This window comes from Hyperoodon ampullatus, assembly GCF_949752795.1.
Source record: "Hyperoodon ampullatus genome assembly, chromosome: 16".
Classification (NCBI taxonomy): domain Eukaryota; kingdom Metazoa; phylum Chordata; class Mammalia; order Artiodactyla; family Ziphiidae; genus Hyperoodon; species Hyperoodon ampullatus.
The window spans coordinates 29,153,041-29,173,340 of NC_136929.1; the positions used below are offsets into that span (position 1 = coordinate 29,153,041).

The following is a 20,300-nucleotide window of genomic DNA, read 5'->3' on the forward strand; positions in this document are numbered from 1 at the left end:
AGAACAGTGTCCAGCTCATTAAAAGTAGATGCTAACCAAATGTTTGCTAAATAAATATATATGTTCATACTATGCAGATGGAAATTGTGCCTGTGTGCCAATACAGAATCTCCCATGAAATTCAAAGAGAGTAAGAAAGATACAGCTAGTCATCCAATAAGGTAAATCCTTCATCAGAAAGAAACGGAAGAACTGCAGCTTTAATCTGAGGCAAAAATAATATAAAACACAGATTAAGCCAAAGCTTAGTTCACATAAAGTTTAATCAGTCAAGTTAATGAAAATATCAAAATTTTTGAGTTAGTGTATGGCAGAAGAAATTTAATTTTGTTGCAAATAATACAGTGTTTGGTGTTTCCATTCTGGACAAGCTAAGCTGCAGAAAGAGCAATGGCATTGAACCTCAGCTCATCAGGGTCACGTTCCATAAACTTCTTGCAAACTTCTATGGCATCCTATAGGGAAAAAAAGATACACCATCTTTCAATTTTAAAACGTGTTTTACTTAAAACTGATAAATAAATGTTTCACGTTTTCCTAATCCACACTAATTTTATATTGCAGACTTCTTTTCTCAAATAAAAAATAACTTAAAGGACACTAGAAGAGTGAATGGCTGGTGGTTTAATTTGATTAGTACGAAAATATGAGATCCGCTAAGTGCTCTTTCTTAAAATGCTTTTAAGAAACTTTTAACATGAAAATTACATATTTTATTGATTCTAAGCCATAAAATTTGTTCGTAAATTTAAAAATCTCTAAGATCAAGATATAAATGATGGTATCTTGGATTTAATGAAATATGGGATATGATGTGCATCTCTTTCAATACTATTCTTGTCTTTTTCAAATTTGATACTTGTTCACAGAAAGAGCTCTGCAAACCTCTTTATTTGCTGTAGATTTTTAAAGCTAGTTCAAATTTTTCTCTTTGGATTTTCTCAAGAGAGCCAGGACAAGGAGAAATACAGAAAACTGTTAGACCAGTTATCTTTTAATTTATTTATTTTTGCCATGCCACGTGGCATGCGGGATCTTAATTCCCCGACCAGGGATCGAACCTGTGCCCCCTGCAGTGGAAGTGTGGAGTCTTAACCACTGGACTGGCAGGGAAGTCCTATACCAGTTATCTTTAGAGATGTTTTAAAAATAACAAGAACATTAATGACACTGAAGGTGGGCCAACAAGTTTTATTGTTACCTCTAATAAAGTTTCATCACTAGTTTCCCCATGGTTAATTGGAAATGGTTTCCGTCCATCTGTGGAAAATAGATGAACAGGTGAATGGTTAGTTGTTTGTATAGGATAATGTACTTTCTTTCTTTCTTTTTAATACTATAAACAATTAACAACATGTATTTCATGTACAAGTTTTTCCAATCACCAAGAAATATCCTTTATCCATATTGTTTTGTTTTATGTGGGATCTAATCAAGAATCACATATTCTATTTAGTTATCCTATCTCTTTAGTCCCCTTTAATTAAGAATGACAGGATAATGTACTTTCAACTTCCATTTTCCTCTTCCCACAGTGAGGCAAAAGTTAAAAGATAAAATAATATATCCTAAAACAAACACTTTAAGTATGCTACCTATGAATATTTTAACACTAGTAGTTATTTAGAACCTTGCTTCCATGTTTGAAAGCCTATATTATCTTCATAAACAGACATTATTAGAAATATATACTATTGGCTTTAATTTCCTAAAAAGAATATGCAAAATTAATGTCAGCTTTTCAAAAGTTATGACCATCAGAAATATAAAAAATTTCTTTCTTCACTTTAAAGCCTTCTGATGAAGGCTCCTAAGTAAGACTGACATGTTTATACCAATGAAAGGAAGCCACTACAAGGTTTATATATTACTACTACTAATTGTGTACCAAGGTAGGAGTATAGACCAACAATCTAAATAACCTAGGATTATTTTACTGACCACCAAAAGTAATCAGTATCACCTTGAAAAAACTAGTACTTTTTCAATACTATGAAAAATGAAAAAGTCCAGAATTATATAAACTCCTGCTAACCCAAAGTTAACTGATACTCTCTATACAAGCCTATAATTTCAGATGTTTTATAAGTGGCACATCAAGTTCAAGCCATAAAACACAATTCCCTCTATAATTTCATGGCTTCTAAACATAATAAAAAGTTTTGAATCAATATGTATACATAGTGACAGACCTGGACTAAAAGATACTACTTTTAAAGAAAATATGAGGGAAAATTAACCAAACCAAAAAGCAAAACAGGACAATTATGAAATCTGGAGAAATAAAAAAGTTGAAAAGAAAAGTACATTGACTATGGCTCATCTGAGAATAGTATTTCTGTAGTCATAAGAATATAAACAACTATAACAACACTGGAAGAACAGGAAAAAGTAAACCATGTATTTTGTGATTGGGAGGGAGAGGTAGGTAAAGAGGGTGACAAAGGAAAGATAGATTATCTTCATTGTGGGAAGCTAAGGAATAACATTAGGTAACTTCCACCTCTAGCCAGAATGAAATAATGTACTGGACTAGGCCTTCCACTGGAAACAACTAAAGACCTGGACTAAATATCTGAAACCATTGTTTTATAGATCGGGAAACAGGTAGCCCAGAACTGTTAGTAAGCCTAACAGTAATATCCATTATCTGCCTGTGCTGGAAAGGAAAACCCAAGCAGCCTACAGCAGCCTCAATTAGGAGACTGAGGGGAAAGAGAGCAGAGTTCAAGGAGGCTGAGGCAGTTGGAGTTTGCACAATGCCAGGAAGAAGGTAGCTACACACTTTGGCGAGCTGTTGCTCTTTGTCTGGGACCAGGCCAGGATCAGTGGGCCAGCTGGGGGCGGGAAGCAGTGTGTCTGGAACAGAGCTTTGGGCTGGGGTGGTCAAGAGCTTGTTTACATACCAGGGGAATGCTTAAATCAGAAAAGAAATGAAGGATAATGAGAGCTAGATTTCCCATGTTCAGAAAAGGAAGTCACAAATATGGATAACACTAGAATAAACTGTATAATATTAGGTTAGAATTATAAATGTGGATGTAGATAAATGCTTTTTAATATATAGAGAAACAGATATAATTGTGTGTGCATGGATATCCATATTCCCATACATGTGTCTATGTATATAACACATACAAATATTTCCTAGCTCTGTCCTCTGAGAAAGCCTAGAAGTAATGATATCTTAATAGCAATGAACACACTTAGCACCCAGGTCTCGGTTCTAATCATCATTTTCCAATAAAAGGAACCAGGGCTCCTTGGAGAAGTGGCTGAACACAGGGCTGGGGCACGGAAAACAAAGGATGAACCAGGAAATGTTGTTCTACTAGAAAGTTAGAAAGTGCTCAAAAGAATGACAGGGACACATCAAAAGGACATATGCCAAGAACTACATGAAGCCCTAAGGACAAGAGGTGATAATAGAAAGATGAATAACTCAGTCCCTTTCATCAGCTAACCTTACAATTAGAAGGTTAATAGAGAATGAATACATTAAAGACTACCACTACCCTTTGTTATACAATTGTCCCATAGAAATTACCTTGCACCACTTCTATAATCACATAGCCTTGTTTTTTAAAATAAGGGTACTTAGAAATGACTTTTTTTTTTTTGTGTGTGGTACGCGGGCCTCTCACTGTTGTGGCCTCTCCCGTTGCGGAGCACAGGCTCCGGACGCACAGGCTCAGCGGCCATGGCCCACGGGCCCAGCCGCTCTGCGGCATGTGGGACCTTCCCAGACCAGGGCACGAACCCGTGTCCCCTGCATCGGCAGGCAGACTCTCAACCACTGCGCCACCAGGGAAGCCCAGAAATGACTTTTTTCTTAAAAACCATATGCTGTTCTCTTACCCACTGTTTTCTATGCACTAACTCAATACTCCTCTTGCTCAACATTCCTTTTAACTTTATTAGGAATTTGCGTCAGGGCTACCACCAATTCCCCTTGCAATGAGTCAGCAGATGCCCATCTTCATTTGTCTTGCATTCATCCCTGTCCTCTCTAACATCTCAAAGATTCCAGCTATTCTTTAGAACTCTGAAATTCTTTAAACTCATTTAGAGAATGTAATCCTCAAAGGGCTCGAATTCTCTATCAGCAACATCGATCTATCTTTCTTCCTGCTAAAGAATACTTGAACCAAACAAGACCTCAGTAGTTCTGCCTTTCTTTTCTGATGTTCTTAGTTCAAACCAATTTTAAAATACTTTGGTGTTGATCTTGGCATGCTACTAAAAAGAACCATTCTGCATATGTAGCCTATCCCTGATACACGTCTCTCCTTCTACTGCCCTTTTAGTCTCTGAGCTCAGAAAGCTAGCTAATCAGTCAAACTGAGGTTTTTAGACAACTCATTCCTTCCTATGAGATGATCAGAGATTTTTTTCTTCTGAATATCTTTTAGATGTTACTGTTTGCTCTATTATGAAGTCTCCCATTCTGAAAGTCACCATTACTTTTATAGTCTCTAGTTATGGACCACATTTATCACTCCTCTGGCCTTTCCTAAATCTACTTTCTTGAAGTTAGCAGAATGTGTCTGTAAGTCTCAGCACACTCTTTACTTCCACTTCTACTAGTTACTCTTTATTATTCAGAATTCAGAGCAGAAACTAGCTTCCAGCAATCAGACATTTGAAATCCCCAATCCCTATTACATTTTATCTTTATGTAGATTCTAGAGACTGAATTAGCAAAGCATATGTTCCAAATTGCTCTGCAGGTCTGTTATATACTCTGATGACAACTATTTCACTTTAGTTTGATTCCTACTCAAATCACTCTACTATTGTAGATGACCCACAGGGATGTACATTCCTTTCCTTGTCCCCTTTAACAGAGCCACTTCTTTTTAATGGAGTGTATGATTCTGTTGCCATATTCCAAATATTAAATCCATCTAAATTTTATGGACCACATTTACAGTCACAATCAGAGTCCTTTTGGAACTCTTCAGTTTTTAAGTAAGTTAAGGAAAATGAAAGTGAAAAGTTAATATTTACAGCAAATGAGAAGAAAGAGAACTAAAAATCATGGTATCTAGACATTGAAAAGGATTTCACTTTTCTGTTTCTTTATTCGGCCTTTTTTAATCGAAGAAGGTCTCAGAGAGAAAGACAAAAAGGACTCATAAGTACTATCTACCAATTTTGAAAGAATCATGAAAGTTTCTTCTGTCTGAATGAATCAATTTAAACTATCCTCGGGTTATTATCCTCTAAAATTATCCTCTAATTATCCTTTAATTATCAATTAAAATATCCTCTCCTCCAAATACAAACTAAAGTAGTCCACCTACAGTTAAACGTTTAAAAGGTAAGTGCAGGAATAGGCCAAAATACCAAGTAATTAATCATGGCTACTTTGACACATGCCTTAGGGAACTGTTGCCAGAAAACATAGACTCCTGTAAAGTCTTTTTAAAAATCAGATATGATACAAAGGGATAGTACAAAAGCCTGAAAACTAGTGATACTCATTATTGAATACAAAAATTAGTCATTATGAATAATACACTATGTTTTAAAACTAGTTTCAGGATCAAGATGGTTCATCCAAGATGTTGATGATAACCAACTCAAAAATTTAGTAAAGACTGCTGAAGTGATTTACAGGAGTTTCCTAAATGATTTAGCAAAGCATTTTCCTGCTTTGCTAAAATGCAAAGGTGGTATGCAGGAATTCTTGAATTATAAGTTACTTGAACATCAAAAACATATTTATTTTTTCTAGTAAAAACTTTTAAAGGGAAAACTTCCATTATGCCAACTCAATGTTATATGGTAATCAATTAATTTAGGTAAACACAATAAATATCAACAGTCATGCTTATCATAAATACAGATTTCCCCATTTACTATTTCTTTCCCCAGGATAAATTAAAATATTTCTTACCTAATTCATAGAGATGCCCATCTACATGAACTAATGCAATAAAATGAAGATCTACTTTTTCATCTATATTTGGTGCCTGGAATAGGAGGGGAAAATACATATTATATATATTAGTAGTCAAACAAATCAATCAACTACATGTAAACACATACAAATAATATCAAATGACATGAAAAAACATTTATCCAATATAATTCAAGGCTTAATCTTTGATATAGTGGACAGAGTGAACATGCCTACATTTATAACAAATGTGCTTGACCATCAACAAGGAAAACACTGACTCAAGGCACACCTTTCTTAATCTCAATTGATTTTAACCTAAAGTTTTGTTCACTCTGGAAGCCCAGCACCTAGCACAACACCTGGTACATAGTAAGTATACAGTGTATACTTGCTGAATGAAATGCATGCATGAACTAATTTGTCTAATTTCTGAAATTTGAAATAATAAAGTTTTTAGAAGTTTAATAATAGCCTAAACAGAGTTTAAAAAAAACTCTGCAAGTTAAATTTTAGGACATCAAGAAAGTGAGTTCTTCCCTTAATGATGTAACCTTAATCTCATTTTTTGAAAAATGCAATATAGACTTAGAATAAAATAAGTATTTTTATTCATCCTAGATTCAAAAGGTTTAAAAACGGAGAGAAGGGTTTCCCTGGTGGCGCAGTGGTTGAGAGTCTGCCTGCCGATGCAGGGGACACGGGTTCGTGCCCCGGTCCAGGAAGATCCCACATGCCGCAGAGCGGCTAGGCCTGTGAGCCATGGCCACTGAGCCTGCGTGTCCGGAGCCTGTGCTCCTCAACGGGAGAGGCCACAGCAGTGAGAGGCCCGCGTACCACCAAAAAAAAAAATAAAATTAAAAAAAAAAAAAGAAGAGAAGCAGGAAAATAGCCCAAAAGATTAAAGGAGAAAAAGGGAATATGAACAAGTTAAAGTAAAATTTAACTTAGCCTACGATTTTTCTCTTGTTTCTCAGTGAACTATTTGATATTAAAATTATACCTAGGTTTTTTTAGCTTGCCAAATTCAATTTGCATGAGCAACTTGTGCTACATTTCTTAGACATTCAAATAACTTATGCAAGTCAATACATGATAAACTAGCACTGTTTACAATATATAGGAACTACACAGATAACACTAATATGTGTTAGCTATATACCAAATCTAAATGGTTTGAAATGAAATATAATCACTGTTAAATGTAAGTACAAATTTTAGAGGCAAACGTTTTCAAGAGGCATAATCAAGTTATATCTCATATTATTTAATATCCAGTAAGTAGCACAACAGTATCAACTCTAAAATTTCTATTTTTTCACCCTCAAGTAATTATATAATTTTAAGTTTTAAGTAATACGAAGTTTTCAGATGCAGAAATTGAAAGGAACAGAACAAACGTTACTATCTTGGATTTACTGGATGCCTCTAAAGCATTTACAGAGTGACTCATCTAACCTTGTATTGTTCTTCAGAGATTATTGCCCTCGAATTACGAATGGCAACAACGCAACGTAAATTGCTGTGGTCAACTAGCTCTTCCTAAATTCAACTTAGAACTAAAGAATTTCACAGTTGGTAGGAATCACAGTTACGTAGTTTTACTGTTGCTCCAATGCTGGACTGCTCTCTATTGTAGCCCCATCTTGTGGTATCCCTGCAAACAACAGGGAACTGCCACTAGGTTTTCAGGCAGTCCATTCCATTTTGACAGTTTTGTTAGAATTATCCCTCATATTGAGGCAAAAAATGTTTCCCAATAGTTTCCATCAACTTAAAAAAGTCTAATCCCTCTTGAACATGATATTTCTTCAAACACTTAAAGACAGTGATAATGAGTTCCCTTATTTTACTGGTCAGAGAATCAAAGATTTTAGTGATCATTCAATCCAATACCCCCATTTCACCAATGACCAGAGAGAACCCAATTTTTCAAGGTTAAATCTAGGCAATTCAACAAACTATAAATTCAATTCTATAACAAGAACACTACAAAAAATTCCTTATCCAACTAGTAAAGGGGCTTATTTACTTATTTTAAGATAATTATCCAGTAGGATATAAAGTATATTTAAAATCTTTTGAGCTATTATGTCTTTAAAATTATTACTTATTTTAACACCATCTCTTCTTAAGAATAATACTTCTAATAGCTTCTGGTTTTTATATTTTGTCAGTAAATACAACTATGCTAGAGATAAAAGTAATACAACCAGAACCAGAGACCTGAATATGTACCCAACCCCTGTGAGCACTGGGTTTCTTATCTGTTCTGAGGTTTAAACAAAATGCATGAAACTACTTTAGAAACTGTTAAGTGCCATATAAACATTATGTGTTATTACAATACTAAGACTACATTATTACAAATGTAAGAAGTCACTAAATCTAGTGACTCAAAATTGTGAGTCATTGTACCTTTTATCCAAAAGTGCATACTAAAAATACAAAACACTAAAGAGGGCATGAAAAGCCTTCAAACTATTATAAAAGATAAATGCTCAAAATTTCTAAACCTTCCACAAGACCTCAGCGCCTATTACAAGCCTTTTCCTTTGGTCAACTTCAATTAGTCAGAGTCTGAAATCTATAATTATCCAATTGCTTAAACATTATTCCACTGAAAACAAGAACAATACATAAAAAGCAAATTCCAGTAAGTCTTCTGTTTCAAAAAATGACCAATAACTAACAAAAGGCAAAAACCAGAAGCTACAGATTAGATAATTTTTACCTATATTTTTATATCTTATTTTTTTACAAAGTTTCTTAATTTAGAACATACTTCTTATTACCTTGAATTAAAAAAACGATTAGATAGAAGTTAACTAAATGCTAAATAAAATTTTCAAATTATAAAAAATAGTTTAAATTTAATTTATAATTGTGGCGCTAAATATATACCAAGCACTGTTCTAAGTGCTTTATAAGAATTGACCAATTAATTGTCATATAAACCATATGAGGTAGGTAATATAGTTATATCCATTGTACTGTCAAGAAAATTGAGGCACAGAAGTGTTAAGTAACATGCGCTGGGTCACAAAGCTAGTAAGTGATAGAATCTGGTTTCAAATCCAGGCAATGTCATTCTAGAATCCATGTTCTTAACCACTAGGCTATGAAAACATTTATGAAGCTATAAAGCAATGGAATTAACATGGGAAAAAGATCAATATTACATAAAAACATAAAACTGAGAATGCCAATTTTTATGACATGTTCATTTATATTTAGAATATTTTTTAAGTACAAAGTAATTTATTCCTATTTGGAATCAACTGTGCCCAAGTCAGAATTTAGAAAATTAGGGTTTTACTCTGATCATCTAATTCACTTATATCTCCTACTGTGCCAGCGTATGGCACAGCAGGGAAGCAATAAATATCAGATGGATAAATAAATATGACAAATGCATGTTGTGACCCAGTGAGGATAATGAAATAGAGAGACACCAGTTTGTTGATACCAGTTTGTTGACGAAAGGCTATTTTGATGACCATACTGATATTTGGTGGAAGCAGATGTTTAAGGAAAAGTGCCAAGACTCCACCTCATAGTTTGAGAATAGCTCTAGAAGAGTAAATAAGGGGAAGGAAAGAATGTCTGACACCAACTTTTAATTTTTTTAAGCATGAAAGTATGTGTAGTCAGACTTCCTCTGGCTTCAAAAGTCACGATGATTTACTGAAGTGTCAAGTTTCTTATAAATGTGTGGCGTACGCCAAATCTTTCAGATGTAGCATTTCTAGGTAGGCTCTGCCAAGCTATAGTCATTACCATTAACTTTCTAAAACATCAGAAAGACAAGAACTATAGTTGCCATCCTGCATCTTATTTCAATTATGAGAATTATTAGAATTCCATCATCAGCCTCAACATTTAAGGTAATTAGCACGATTACAAGAACAAATGTACTTTTTAACAGTTTGCTAATATTATCAACTTAAGAAGGAGAAATTATAAAATTTGTGGGAAGTCTATATCAATTCACAAGGAGAAAAATCGTCACCTCCTACTTGAGAAAAGATCTTTAGAAACTGAATAGGCAGGGAAGATTGGATCAAGGTTAAACCAAGTACCTGAGCCACCTCAGGGAATAAAATAGCTTAGATGAAACACCCTACACCATGGAGGCTTAGATTAAGGATAGAGTAAGTAAAATAACCCCAAAGCATGACAAGAGACTAAAGTCATGTTTAGAAACATGAAAAAAAAAATAAAGTAAGAGATGGCAAAGAACTCAGACGGTACACAGCATTTGTTGACCTGAGTCAACTAAATGAAATTGGAAAGATGAAGGGTAAGAGAATACATATTCACTTTAACAACTGACAGGAACTTAAACATTATCATGAATGTCGATCAGCACTCATCAAAAGGCAGGGAGGGACCTGTTGGCGTTATATGGAGTGGAAAGATGGATGTTCACCAAGGCACTGGTGAGGGTCGAGCTGGACTGCAAAACATAGAGGTATGCTTGCAGTCTTACTGGGGGAGAAAAAGCTAATGGTTGATGAACCAAGAGAAAAGCGCTCTGAAGACTGAAGAAGCTTAAGGGAAAAAATGGACTGCCCCTGTCACTGGAAGAAGAGATGGAAGATTGACTACACTTACAACAGAATGGAGACCCAAAGATGGTAGGCGTAAGAAGGGTCGCCAGCGACGAAGACGGAGAGATGGACTGGTAGCCTTTGCAGGGCCTACATGGTTACGTTTGGCCCAGGGCAGGGATGCATGGTGACACCATGATGAGGCCTTCGCTCTGCAGTGGCTAGAATGAGGCTGTGATGAGCATGGCGAGGAGGACTACATAATTAAAAAAGAGAACATTTTACTGAGACCACGTTACTGGGAGATCAGTTATTCTTAAAAGCACCGTATGGTCATACTTGGATTTATATGGTCTAGTATTTTTAGTCAATCATAATTTAGAAAAGGATCGTAAATGAATATTAGTTAAAGGTACGTGAAGCGGAAATACATAACCAAAGTATCAGGTTATATTCCATAGCTTCTGTTAAGTGCACATCTAAACTATCCTCATTTGTATAGTGCAGACTCATGGAATTATTTAAAAGTCACTAAAGTGGAATTATTACATCAAACTGTTTAAAAAAAAAAGAACACACACACAAAACACGTAACATATACAAAACATACAAAGAATTATGTGTAAAAGAAAACTGTATGGTAACAGGTACTAGTAAAAAGAATTCCTTAGCAGTAATAAACACTAAGGAAAAAAACAACTTCAAAATATAGAGGAGTGAAACAAATCCCTCAGAAGCTGATGCCATGCATAAACTATCCTCTTACTTAGGCTGAAAAGTTAAATGGAAACTATCATGGATTATTACCCATCTTTTAGTAAAAGAAAAAAACAGTTAAAATATGTATCACTTATTTTGTGCCAGGCACTCTTTTAAGCACTTTACACGTATTAATTCATTTAATCCCCCAGTAACCCATGAGATAGTTACTGTAATTATCTCCATTTTACAAATAAGAAATCAGAGCACAGAGAGGTTAAGTAACATAACCCAGGTCACACTGCCAGGAAGTGGCAGGGCTGGGATTCAAATACAGGAAATCTAGTTCCAGAATCCAATGATCTTAATAATTGTGGTGTACAGCCTAAGTGGACAAGAAAAAGATTTTAATACTAATTTATTAGACCAGATTCCAATAAGCAGAGGAGTAATCCTCTTAAAATTAGATTTTTGGGAGTCACCTTTTCGAACACTATTGTACCACAAAAGGTGAATCTGACCTAAGAGTTTTCCACAAAATGCACATGCTAATAATAACTAACTTATTAATGGTAATCCAAATGATAATTTTACAATTGTTGCCTCCAATAAATAACACCAGCACATGAAACTGAGTTTAAAGCAGTATGATAAAATTATAATCACTAACAACCATAGTGAGAAGAAGTAAAAAAAAAAAAAAATAGTGATATAAGTCCTTGCTTAGTGATAATGGATTTCACTAACCATGACCTATTTTCTTTAGGAAAATAAAGGGGTTTTCCTTGAATGATTTCTAAGACTCTTTCAACCCTGAAAATCCTATGATCCTACTTAGTACTTCTGATCTATGTAAATAATACAATAACCTAAAATAAAGGGTTTTAAGAACATGTTTGTGAACAGTTTAGCTGCTCAAAATAAGAATCAATCAATTAGAAATACATAAATGAATCCTATACTTTGCTCTATATGGGAACAAAGGTATATATAATAAAGTGTCTGTGCTCTAACAGATTTGTCATATTCAATCTGATTACATTTAAATAAGAGAAAGACAGAAGAGTGGGGAAGAGGAAAAAGAAAATGGATGGAGAAAGAAAATGGAGTAAAGGAAGAGAGGAAGAGATGACTAATGAGTAGTGGAGAAAACAAAAATTTTCTAAGAATCTAGGGAAGGAGAGATTACTAAACCATAAGTAGAACTAAAGGCATACATTGAAAGAACATATAAGGTTTGGGCAGGCAAAATGGGAAAGGTATTCCTAGCAAAGAATTCAGTGTGAGAAAAAAGACAAAAATAGGAATGAGGATGACATGTTCAGAGGACTAGACTGTCAGGTCTCGGATCTGACTTTACCCCTTCCATCTAAAAAGTTATCCTGTTACTTGTTCATGGGTGCTGGCAGAAGACATGAGACTCTTGTGTCAGAGACAAAGGACTTTACTCATAGCACAGCCAGGAGCACGATCATCACTATGTTAGTGTCAGTTCACCTGAAGGCAACACAGAGGGCCCAGATGGATGGCTGCACACACAACGGACTGCATTATAGGAGAGGAACACTGAGCTTGGGGAAACTGATGTATTATAATAAGCAGTAAGCAAACCTGTCTTTGTTTTGGAGGCAGACATTACCTCATCCCTCACAGTGCTTACTGGGAGAAAAGTGATTTCTAACTTCAAATATGATGTCTCTCTTCTTTTGCCATTTTTGAAGAATGTTTTTTAAAACTTAAAAAATAATTTCAAATTACAAAGAGTTACAAAAATAAAAAGAGTACAGGAAACACCTAGATTTACCTATGACATTTTACCCTGATTTGCTTTATCATCTGTACTTACACTCTCTTGCTCTCTTCCTGTCTCTCTACATAGTTGTTTTGTTTTCTTCCTGAACCATTTGAGGATAAGTTATATAAATCATGGTCCTTTACCCCTAAATACTTCAGTATTTCTTAAGACTAAGAAAATTCTCTTGGACTTCCCTGGTGGCACAGTGGTTAAGAATCCGTGTACCAGGGGCCTCCCTGGTGGTGCAGTGGTTAAGAATCTGCCTGCCAATGCAGGGGACACAGGTTCAAGCCCTGGTCCGGGAAGATCCCACATGCCGTGGAGCAACTAAGCCTGCGAGCCACAACTACTGAGCCCTCATGCCACAACTACTGAAACCCGCGCACCTAGAACCCGTGCTCTGCAACAAGAGAAGCCACTGCAATGAGAAGCCTGTGCACTGCAAAGAAGAGTTGCCCCCACTCACTGCAACTAGAGAAAGCCCGTGCACAGCAACGAAGACCCAATGCAGCCAAAAATAATTAATTAAAAAAGAAAATTCTTTTGTAACAGCAGTTATCACCTTCAAAATTTCATATAGACATGGGCTGTGTTAGGATGTGTGTAGGTTGGATGTCATGTTAGACTTCTGTCTAACCTCCCATCCATATTTTAATTTTGTCAGTTGATCCATTCATGTCCTTTGTAGCATTTCCCCTCAGGATCTAATCTGGGAGCAGGTATTGAATTTTTTTTTCATGCCTCTTCAGTATCCTTTAACCTGAAGCATTTCCAACAGCCTTTGTCTTTTATGACATTAACACACAGTCCCCTTCCCCCATTTTTTAATAAACAGTTTTTTTACATAAAAAATCATGCTCTCTGTGAATACAGACATCTGTATTTCTTCCTTTCCAATCCATATGCCATTTGTTTCTTTTTCTCACCTTACTGCATTGGCTATAGGACTTCTAGAACAATAATGAATTTCCCTGATTTTCACTTTTCATTATTTCTTCCTTGTGCATGCTTTAGGGTTAATTTTCTCTTTTTATTTTATTTTTTTGCTACCTTTAGGTAAAAACTTAGATCACTGACTTGAAGCCTTTTTTTCTTTTCTATTATAAGCATTTACTGCTATAGATTTTTCTCTAACCTCTGCCTTTTCTTTTCTACTATAAGCATTTAATGTTACAGATTTTCCTCTACTCCCTGCTTTAGCTGCAACCTGTAAATTTGGATATATTTAATAATTTTTCATTCAATTCAAAATGTTTTCCAGAAAACAAATTTATGGTTACCAAAGGGGAAAGGGGGTTAGGGGAGGGATAAATTAGGAGTTCAGAATCGGCAAATACAACCTACTATATAAAAAATAGATAAAACACAAGGTCCTACTGTAGAGCACAGGGAACTATATTCAATATCCTGTGATAAACCATAATGGAAAAGAATATGAAAAAGAATATACATATATTTGTATAACTGAATCACTTTGCTGTACACCAGAAACTAACACAGCACTGTAAATCAACTATACTTCAATTTAAAAAATTGTCTTAATGTTTTCTCATGTTCTCTGTGACTTCCTCTTTGATCCAATGAGCTATTGAGAAGTGTATTGTTTAATTTCTAAATATATGGGGATTTTCCAGATACTTTTTACTGTTATTAATTCCTAATTTAATTCCATTATGGTTAGAAAATATTCTTTGTATAATTTAAATTTAAAAAAAATTTTTTAAGATTTATTTTCTGATCCATAATATGGTCTATCCATGAGCACTTAAACATTTTTTAGAACAATTTAAAAAACAAAATTTATTTTATATTTACCTTTACTTGTTCCATTTCCAGCGCTCACCAGTTCTTTGTGTAGATTCAAGTCATAGTGCAAGTAAGCTTGTAATGAATTCTCTGTTTTTGTTTGTCTAAAAGACTTTATTTCTCCTTTATTTTTGAAAAATATTTTTGTTCCATCGAATTTTTTAAGCATTTTAAAAACCTTTTTCTTTTTTTTTTCATTTATTTATTTGGCTGCGCTGGGTCTTAGTTGCAGCACATGGTATCTTCATAGCAACGAAGGGATCCTGCATGTGGGATCTTCGTTGAGGCATGTGGGGATCTTTAGTTGTGGCACACGGGATCCTTTAGTTGCAGCATGCAGGATCTTTAGTTGCAGCATGTGGGATCTAGTTCCCTGACCAAGGATCGAACCCGAGCCCCCTGCACTGGGAGCGTGGAGTCTTAACCACTGGACCACGAAGGAAGTCCCTCTCTTTTCCTTCTGATTCTACCTGCACATATTAGATCATCTGAAATTGACCCACAGCTCTTGGGTGATCTGGGGGGTTTTGTGGGGTTTTTTCCCATGATTTTTTATTTTTGTGATTCAGTTTGGGTAAATTTCTAGCAATTTATCTTCACATTTTCTGATTCTTTCCTCAACATTTGCAAGTCTACTGGCAAATCCATTAAGGTATTATTCACCTCTGGTACTGTGTTTTTAATTACTAGATTTCCATTTGATTCTTTCTTAGAGCTTCCAACTCTCTGTTGATATTCCCCATCTGTTGGTATCTGTGGTCTACCTTTTCTACTTGAGCCTTTAACATATTAATCACAGTTATTTTAAGTTGCATCTGACAGTTCCAACACCTGGATCATATCTGAGTTTGATTCTGTTGATTCCTTTGTCTTGTGACAGTGTGTTATTTTTCTTGTTTTCTTCATCTTATAATTTTTGTTTAAAAGGCATACATCCTGTGTAGGAGCAGAGAGACTGAGACAAATGTATTTATGTCTGGGAATGGGCATGCCTCCTCTTCTGCTAGGGCTTTAGTGTGTGGAGTTGAGTCAATCTAGTTAGAAGTTGTGCTGTTTGGTTTGTTTTTGCTATGGTTATCCTCAGTAATCTACCAGCTTAAAATCTGCCTCACATTACTGTGTGCTTAAGGTAGGAGCTGGGTTGCTAAATGCTTTCTTTTTCAATGTTCTTGTTCCACTCATAGCTTTAGGATTTTTCTCAGAGTCTATGCCTCAGAGAAGGTCTCTCTTCATGCTCTCGGCCTACCCCACACATTTGACACTTGTTTGTTGGTGCTGGCTGGTCTAAGGGTGGGAAGGTGAAGGCATTCTTTGTTGATATGGTTCAGCCTCCATCATAAGTAGGTTGTTTGTACCTGGATATCAAGGACAAGGCTTTCCACAGGATCCTTCCCTCCTCCACTGATTTCTCTCATAGGAGTTTCCTATACCTCCCCTGAAGGAGTAGTTTTGTCTGTTCCCTTCTACAGGGAGGGTTTTCTGTCTCAGCATTGTTAGGTTTTATTCCATAGGGGAGAAGAATCCAGGCCCTTCCCAAAGTAGAAGCTGCTTCCTTCCCCGAGGTCTGCACCTTGGGCCTCTCTCTTGCCTTCTCCCTAGTTTAAGCTTATAGGTACCCAGTGAGGTCTGTGGAGAGTGGTTGTGAGCTCCCCTTTGGCAGTGCTTAACAGGGATTTTATAGTATCATACCAGCCTATACTTGACCTTTAGCAATTTGTTAAAATTTTTAACATTTTTTACAAAGAAAAAAATCATATTCTTCACGCTGCTTTCACTTTCCATATATTTTGGGCATCTATCCACCTCAATAAGTATATATCTACATTATTTTTCACGACAACATATTATTCCCTAAATAGATGTACCTTAAACATATTATGGCATCTTTAGTTTGTTTCTAGTTTTCTACATTTATAAACTATGCTGTAGTAAATACACTCACACAGGTATCTTTATATGTTCATCAGTCAACAATAATAATAGCTAGCATTGAATGCTTACTATTACATACCAAATGTTCTAAACTGTGGATGCTATAGAGTCTCACAATGATCCTACTAAGGTAGAAATTATGATCATTTCTATTTAAAGATGAAGATACAATTTTTGTCCAAACATTATCAGATTATCTATGGGTAATTTTAGCCCTCTTTTTGCTCATCGTGTTTTCCATATATAAGAGGAAGGAATGAAAAAAAGAAAGGATATGTTCAAAAGCACACCCTCCTGAATGAGTTCCATACATCAAGGTTCATGTGTGTGTGCATGTGTTTCTATTTGGCAACTGTTCTACAATATCAAATACAGGACAGTACGTTACTACATTATGACTGTCTTACTTGTAACTACCTTGTAATGCTCTTAGAAAAACCTTTTATCCACTATCATACTGCTAGCATACTAAGTATTGTTTTCCATAAGTAAATGAATATGTTGAGTTCTTAAACATTAGAACCAGTAATTCTAAATTTTTACTCTAGTCATATTTATTTCTACCTCTGAAAGCTAAAGGAACACAGTATATACACATTTTTTCCAACTGTACAATTTGTAAAGATAATTTAATTCATAATATAGACGTAACTGTGTATATCACATATATTTTCAATTCCAATGAAAGTTTATATGATAATTCAGGGAAGGACTTTCTTTTTTTTTTAACATCTTTATTGGAGTATAATTGCTTTACAATATTGTGTTAGTTTCAGGAAAGGATTTTCAAGTAATATTATTTTAAAAGATGAAAAGACTGATATGAAGAACGCTATTATGGAATCTGAATATACCTAGGCTTTCTCTTAGAATTACAAATATTAAAGACATATTCACCAACTTTTACACTGTCATAATATTAGCTGCCGAAGTAACTAAGTTAGCTTTGCTTTCAAATATGAAAATTTAAACTGTGAGTAGAAGCTTCAGAATAAATAGCCAATTTCCTTTCCATACTAACTGGAAAAGATCAAATATCTACAGCTTATTCTTGAGTCTTTCAGCAGATTTTAATAAAGAGCTCACTTTCTAGAGCATCTGAATAAAGAACTCACTTCCTCAGTTTTTCAGTCCTGGTGGAGGAATCCAAAGTTGTCAAAAATTATGTATTTCATTAGAATTATTAATGACATCAATGTCTGCCAGGACATCAACACTGAAACCGTGCCCCCTCTGCTTACTGCGTGGGTCTGCAACGGTATAATGTGACTTCACATACACCACTGCAATATAACCTATCTCTTCATTACAGTTTTGAAAAAACCAGAACAGGCTTTTCAAAAACCCTAGGAATTAAATGATTTGCTCCTCAGAAAGTACTCTAAGGAGTTTAACAAATATTTTTTGCATAAAGGAATTAGGTATAGACATTCATTTTGAGATTTTTAAGCATTCTGATTCTGACTTAAATCCTCTTGAGTTAAAAAAAAAAAATACAGGGTGAGCTATTTGGACACAGCCCATGAGCATCAGGACAGTGTTGGGGTCTTTTAGAGGCACAAGGACTTAGTTGACTTGCCCACAGTCATATAACTAGCGACTCTCAAAGCAGAGGCAGAACCCATGACTCCTGGCTCCAATTTCAGTGTTTTCATCTCACACAAAGCCACCCACCCATCAACTGTCAACTACCTAATTCACAGAGGCAAACCTATTACTATCTCTAGCTGTATTCCCATAACAATCAACAGTTCAAATTTCTCTATCTTCAAAGTTATAACTGGTTCAGAAAGAAACCAAAATACCTGGGTCCTAAAAGGCCAAATTACTTTTCCTTCACAGTTAATGTGTATGTCACTTTGTATATGAAAAAATGAGTCAACTACCCTTTAAACTGTTTAATAACCACAAAATTAGAAATGTCATGAAGGCTAAAAAAAATTTTTTTTCAAACCTTTAATAAAAAGGTGGAAAGAGTGTGTTGGTCTAAAAAGCCAAATTACTTTTGCTTCAGTTAATATACATTCTCTGGGTGTACAAAAAGTAAAGTACTCTTTAGAGTACTTAATAACCACCAAAGAATTAGAAATGTTGTAAAGGCTAAAAAGAAATGATACAGACCTTTTAACAAAGGGGGCAGAGGGTCAGACTAGTATTACTGCTTTATTAAGAAATCAAGTGTTTGGTAGTTTACCCTAAGTGCTTAAATCTAAATTAGTCTAAAATGTTAAAATAAAGCAAGTAGATTTTGGCTTACACCCAAAATGTTTTCCCATCTAAAAGGGCATCCTGTTACTAAGAAAAATATCATTATAACCATGTAATTTCCTAAATATAAAGGGATCACTGGCTGGTAGGTACTTAAAATAATTACTGTTTTCCAAAATACAGATAACATAATTACCAAAAGACTGTGGTTGGTTTATGGGTAAGACTTTATGTTTAATATAAGGAAAAATCTACTGTTGACTAAGAGCTTGTTTGTTTTAGCAATTTTTATTTATCTATACATTTTGTTGCCTTAAGAGCATGGACAGTACTTACTAGCTGTGTGACTTTGGACAAGTTAGTAACTTCTTTGTCTTCCAGTCTGTAAAATGGGATAACATCTATCTTAAGGAATTGAGAAGATTAGAGTAGGATACACACAGTGCTTAGTATAATGCCTACCACATAAAATGCGTTCAGTAAATGGTAACTATCATTATAGTAAGATGACAGACATACTTTTAAAAGCAGTGAGAATTTAAGAAGATGAGAATACTTGGCAATTGATAAGCATGTCAATTTCCATTGCATTCACCCATAAATGACACTTAAGAATAATCAAGACTGATACTGTAACACCCCAAAATGATTCCCAATGTTTCCAGCAACCCCAGGTATCTCATGGTGAGACTCTTCTGTCTTAAATACCTACAAAATCATTCCTTTTACTGACCTGCTGATAAAATACATACTTAATCATGACAATTAAATTTATTTCTAGAATAGGACATGTTCTTTCAAACTTTAGAGATACCACTGAGTCTAAAAAAATGGCACATGGAAAGGAAAAAAAGTAGGAACTTCTCTAGGGCTTCCAAATGCCATGAAAAGAAGTAAAATTATAAATGTAGGCATACATGCATGAGGATATGTACACATATATAAAACTTTAAAAGTTTAAAGTCAAAATTATAAATTAATTCTAAATGGACTCCTGTAGATTGGAATAAATTTCAGTATAATACATTGAATTACACTAAATTTGAGGTCCAAATTTAAAATAGTAAAGCAAAACCAGATTCATGCAAAGGATGCAAACTTTCCTACAACGTATCCATGTTCAGTTGGCAAAGAAGTCAAAGTGAAACGTGGGCTAGATACCGAAATACACAAAATACCACTATATATTCCATGGAAAATGGCAAATTTCTTCATTTTGCTCACCTAATAAATCAAGATACCCACAGATTTCTAGATATTCTTTAAAGACTTTTTTCCCTTACTGGTTTAACAACTGTATTTTCTCACTTCCGTTAACAATTCTCCAAAATCCCTATTAAGATAATGACCTATATCTCTATACTTTACATTAAACTCAAGCTTACCATTGTTAAGCTGGCCA

The 20,300-nt window shown here is 34.9% G+C and overlaps 1 protein-coding gene across 1 annotated transcript in view; it reads right to left on the reverse strand.

The window, feature by feature from the left end:
* Positions 1-244: 244 nt before the first annotated feature.
* The window catches only part of UCHL3 (ubiquitin C-terminal hydrolase L3), a 42,146-nt gene continuing 22,090 nt past the window's right edge, over positions 245-20,300 (reverse strand). Inside the window, exons 6-8 of the mRNA XM_079721848.1 lie at positions 5,903-5,978; positions 1,202-1,260; positions 245-455 (exon numbers count right to left, since the gene is read on the reverse strand). Coding sequence (XP_079577974.1) covers positions 372-455; positions 1,202-1,260; positions 5,903-5,978 — 219 coding nt within the window. The 3' untranslated portion in view covers positions 245-371. The remainder of the gene's footprint in view (positions 456-1,201; positions 1,261-5,902; positions 5,979-20,300) is intronic.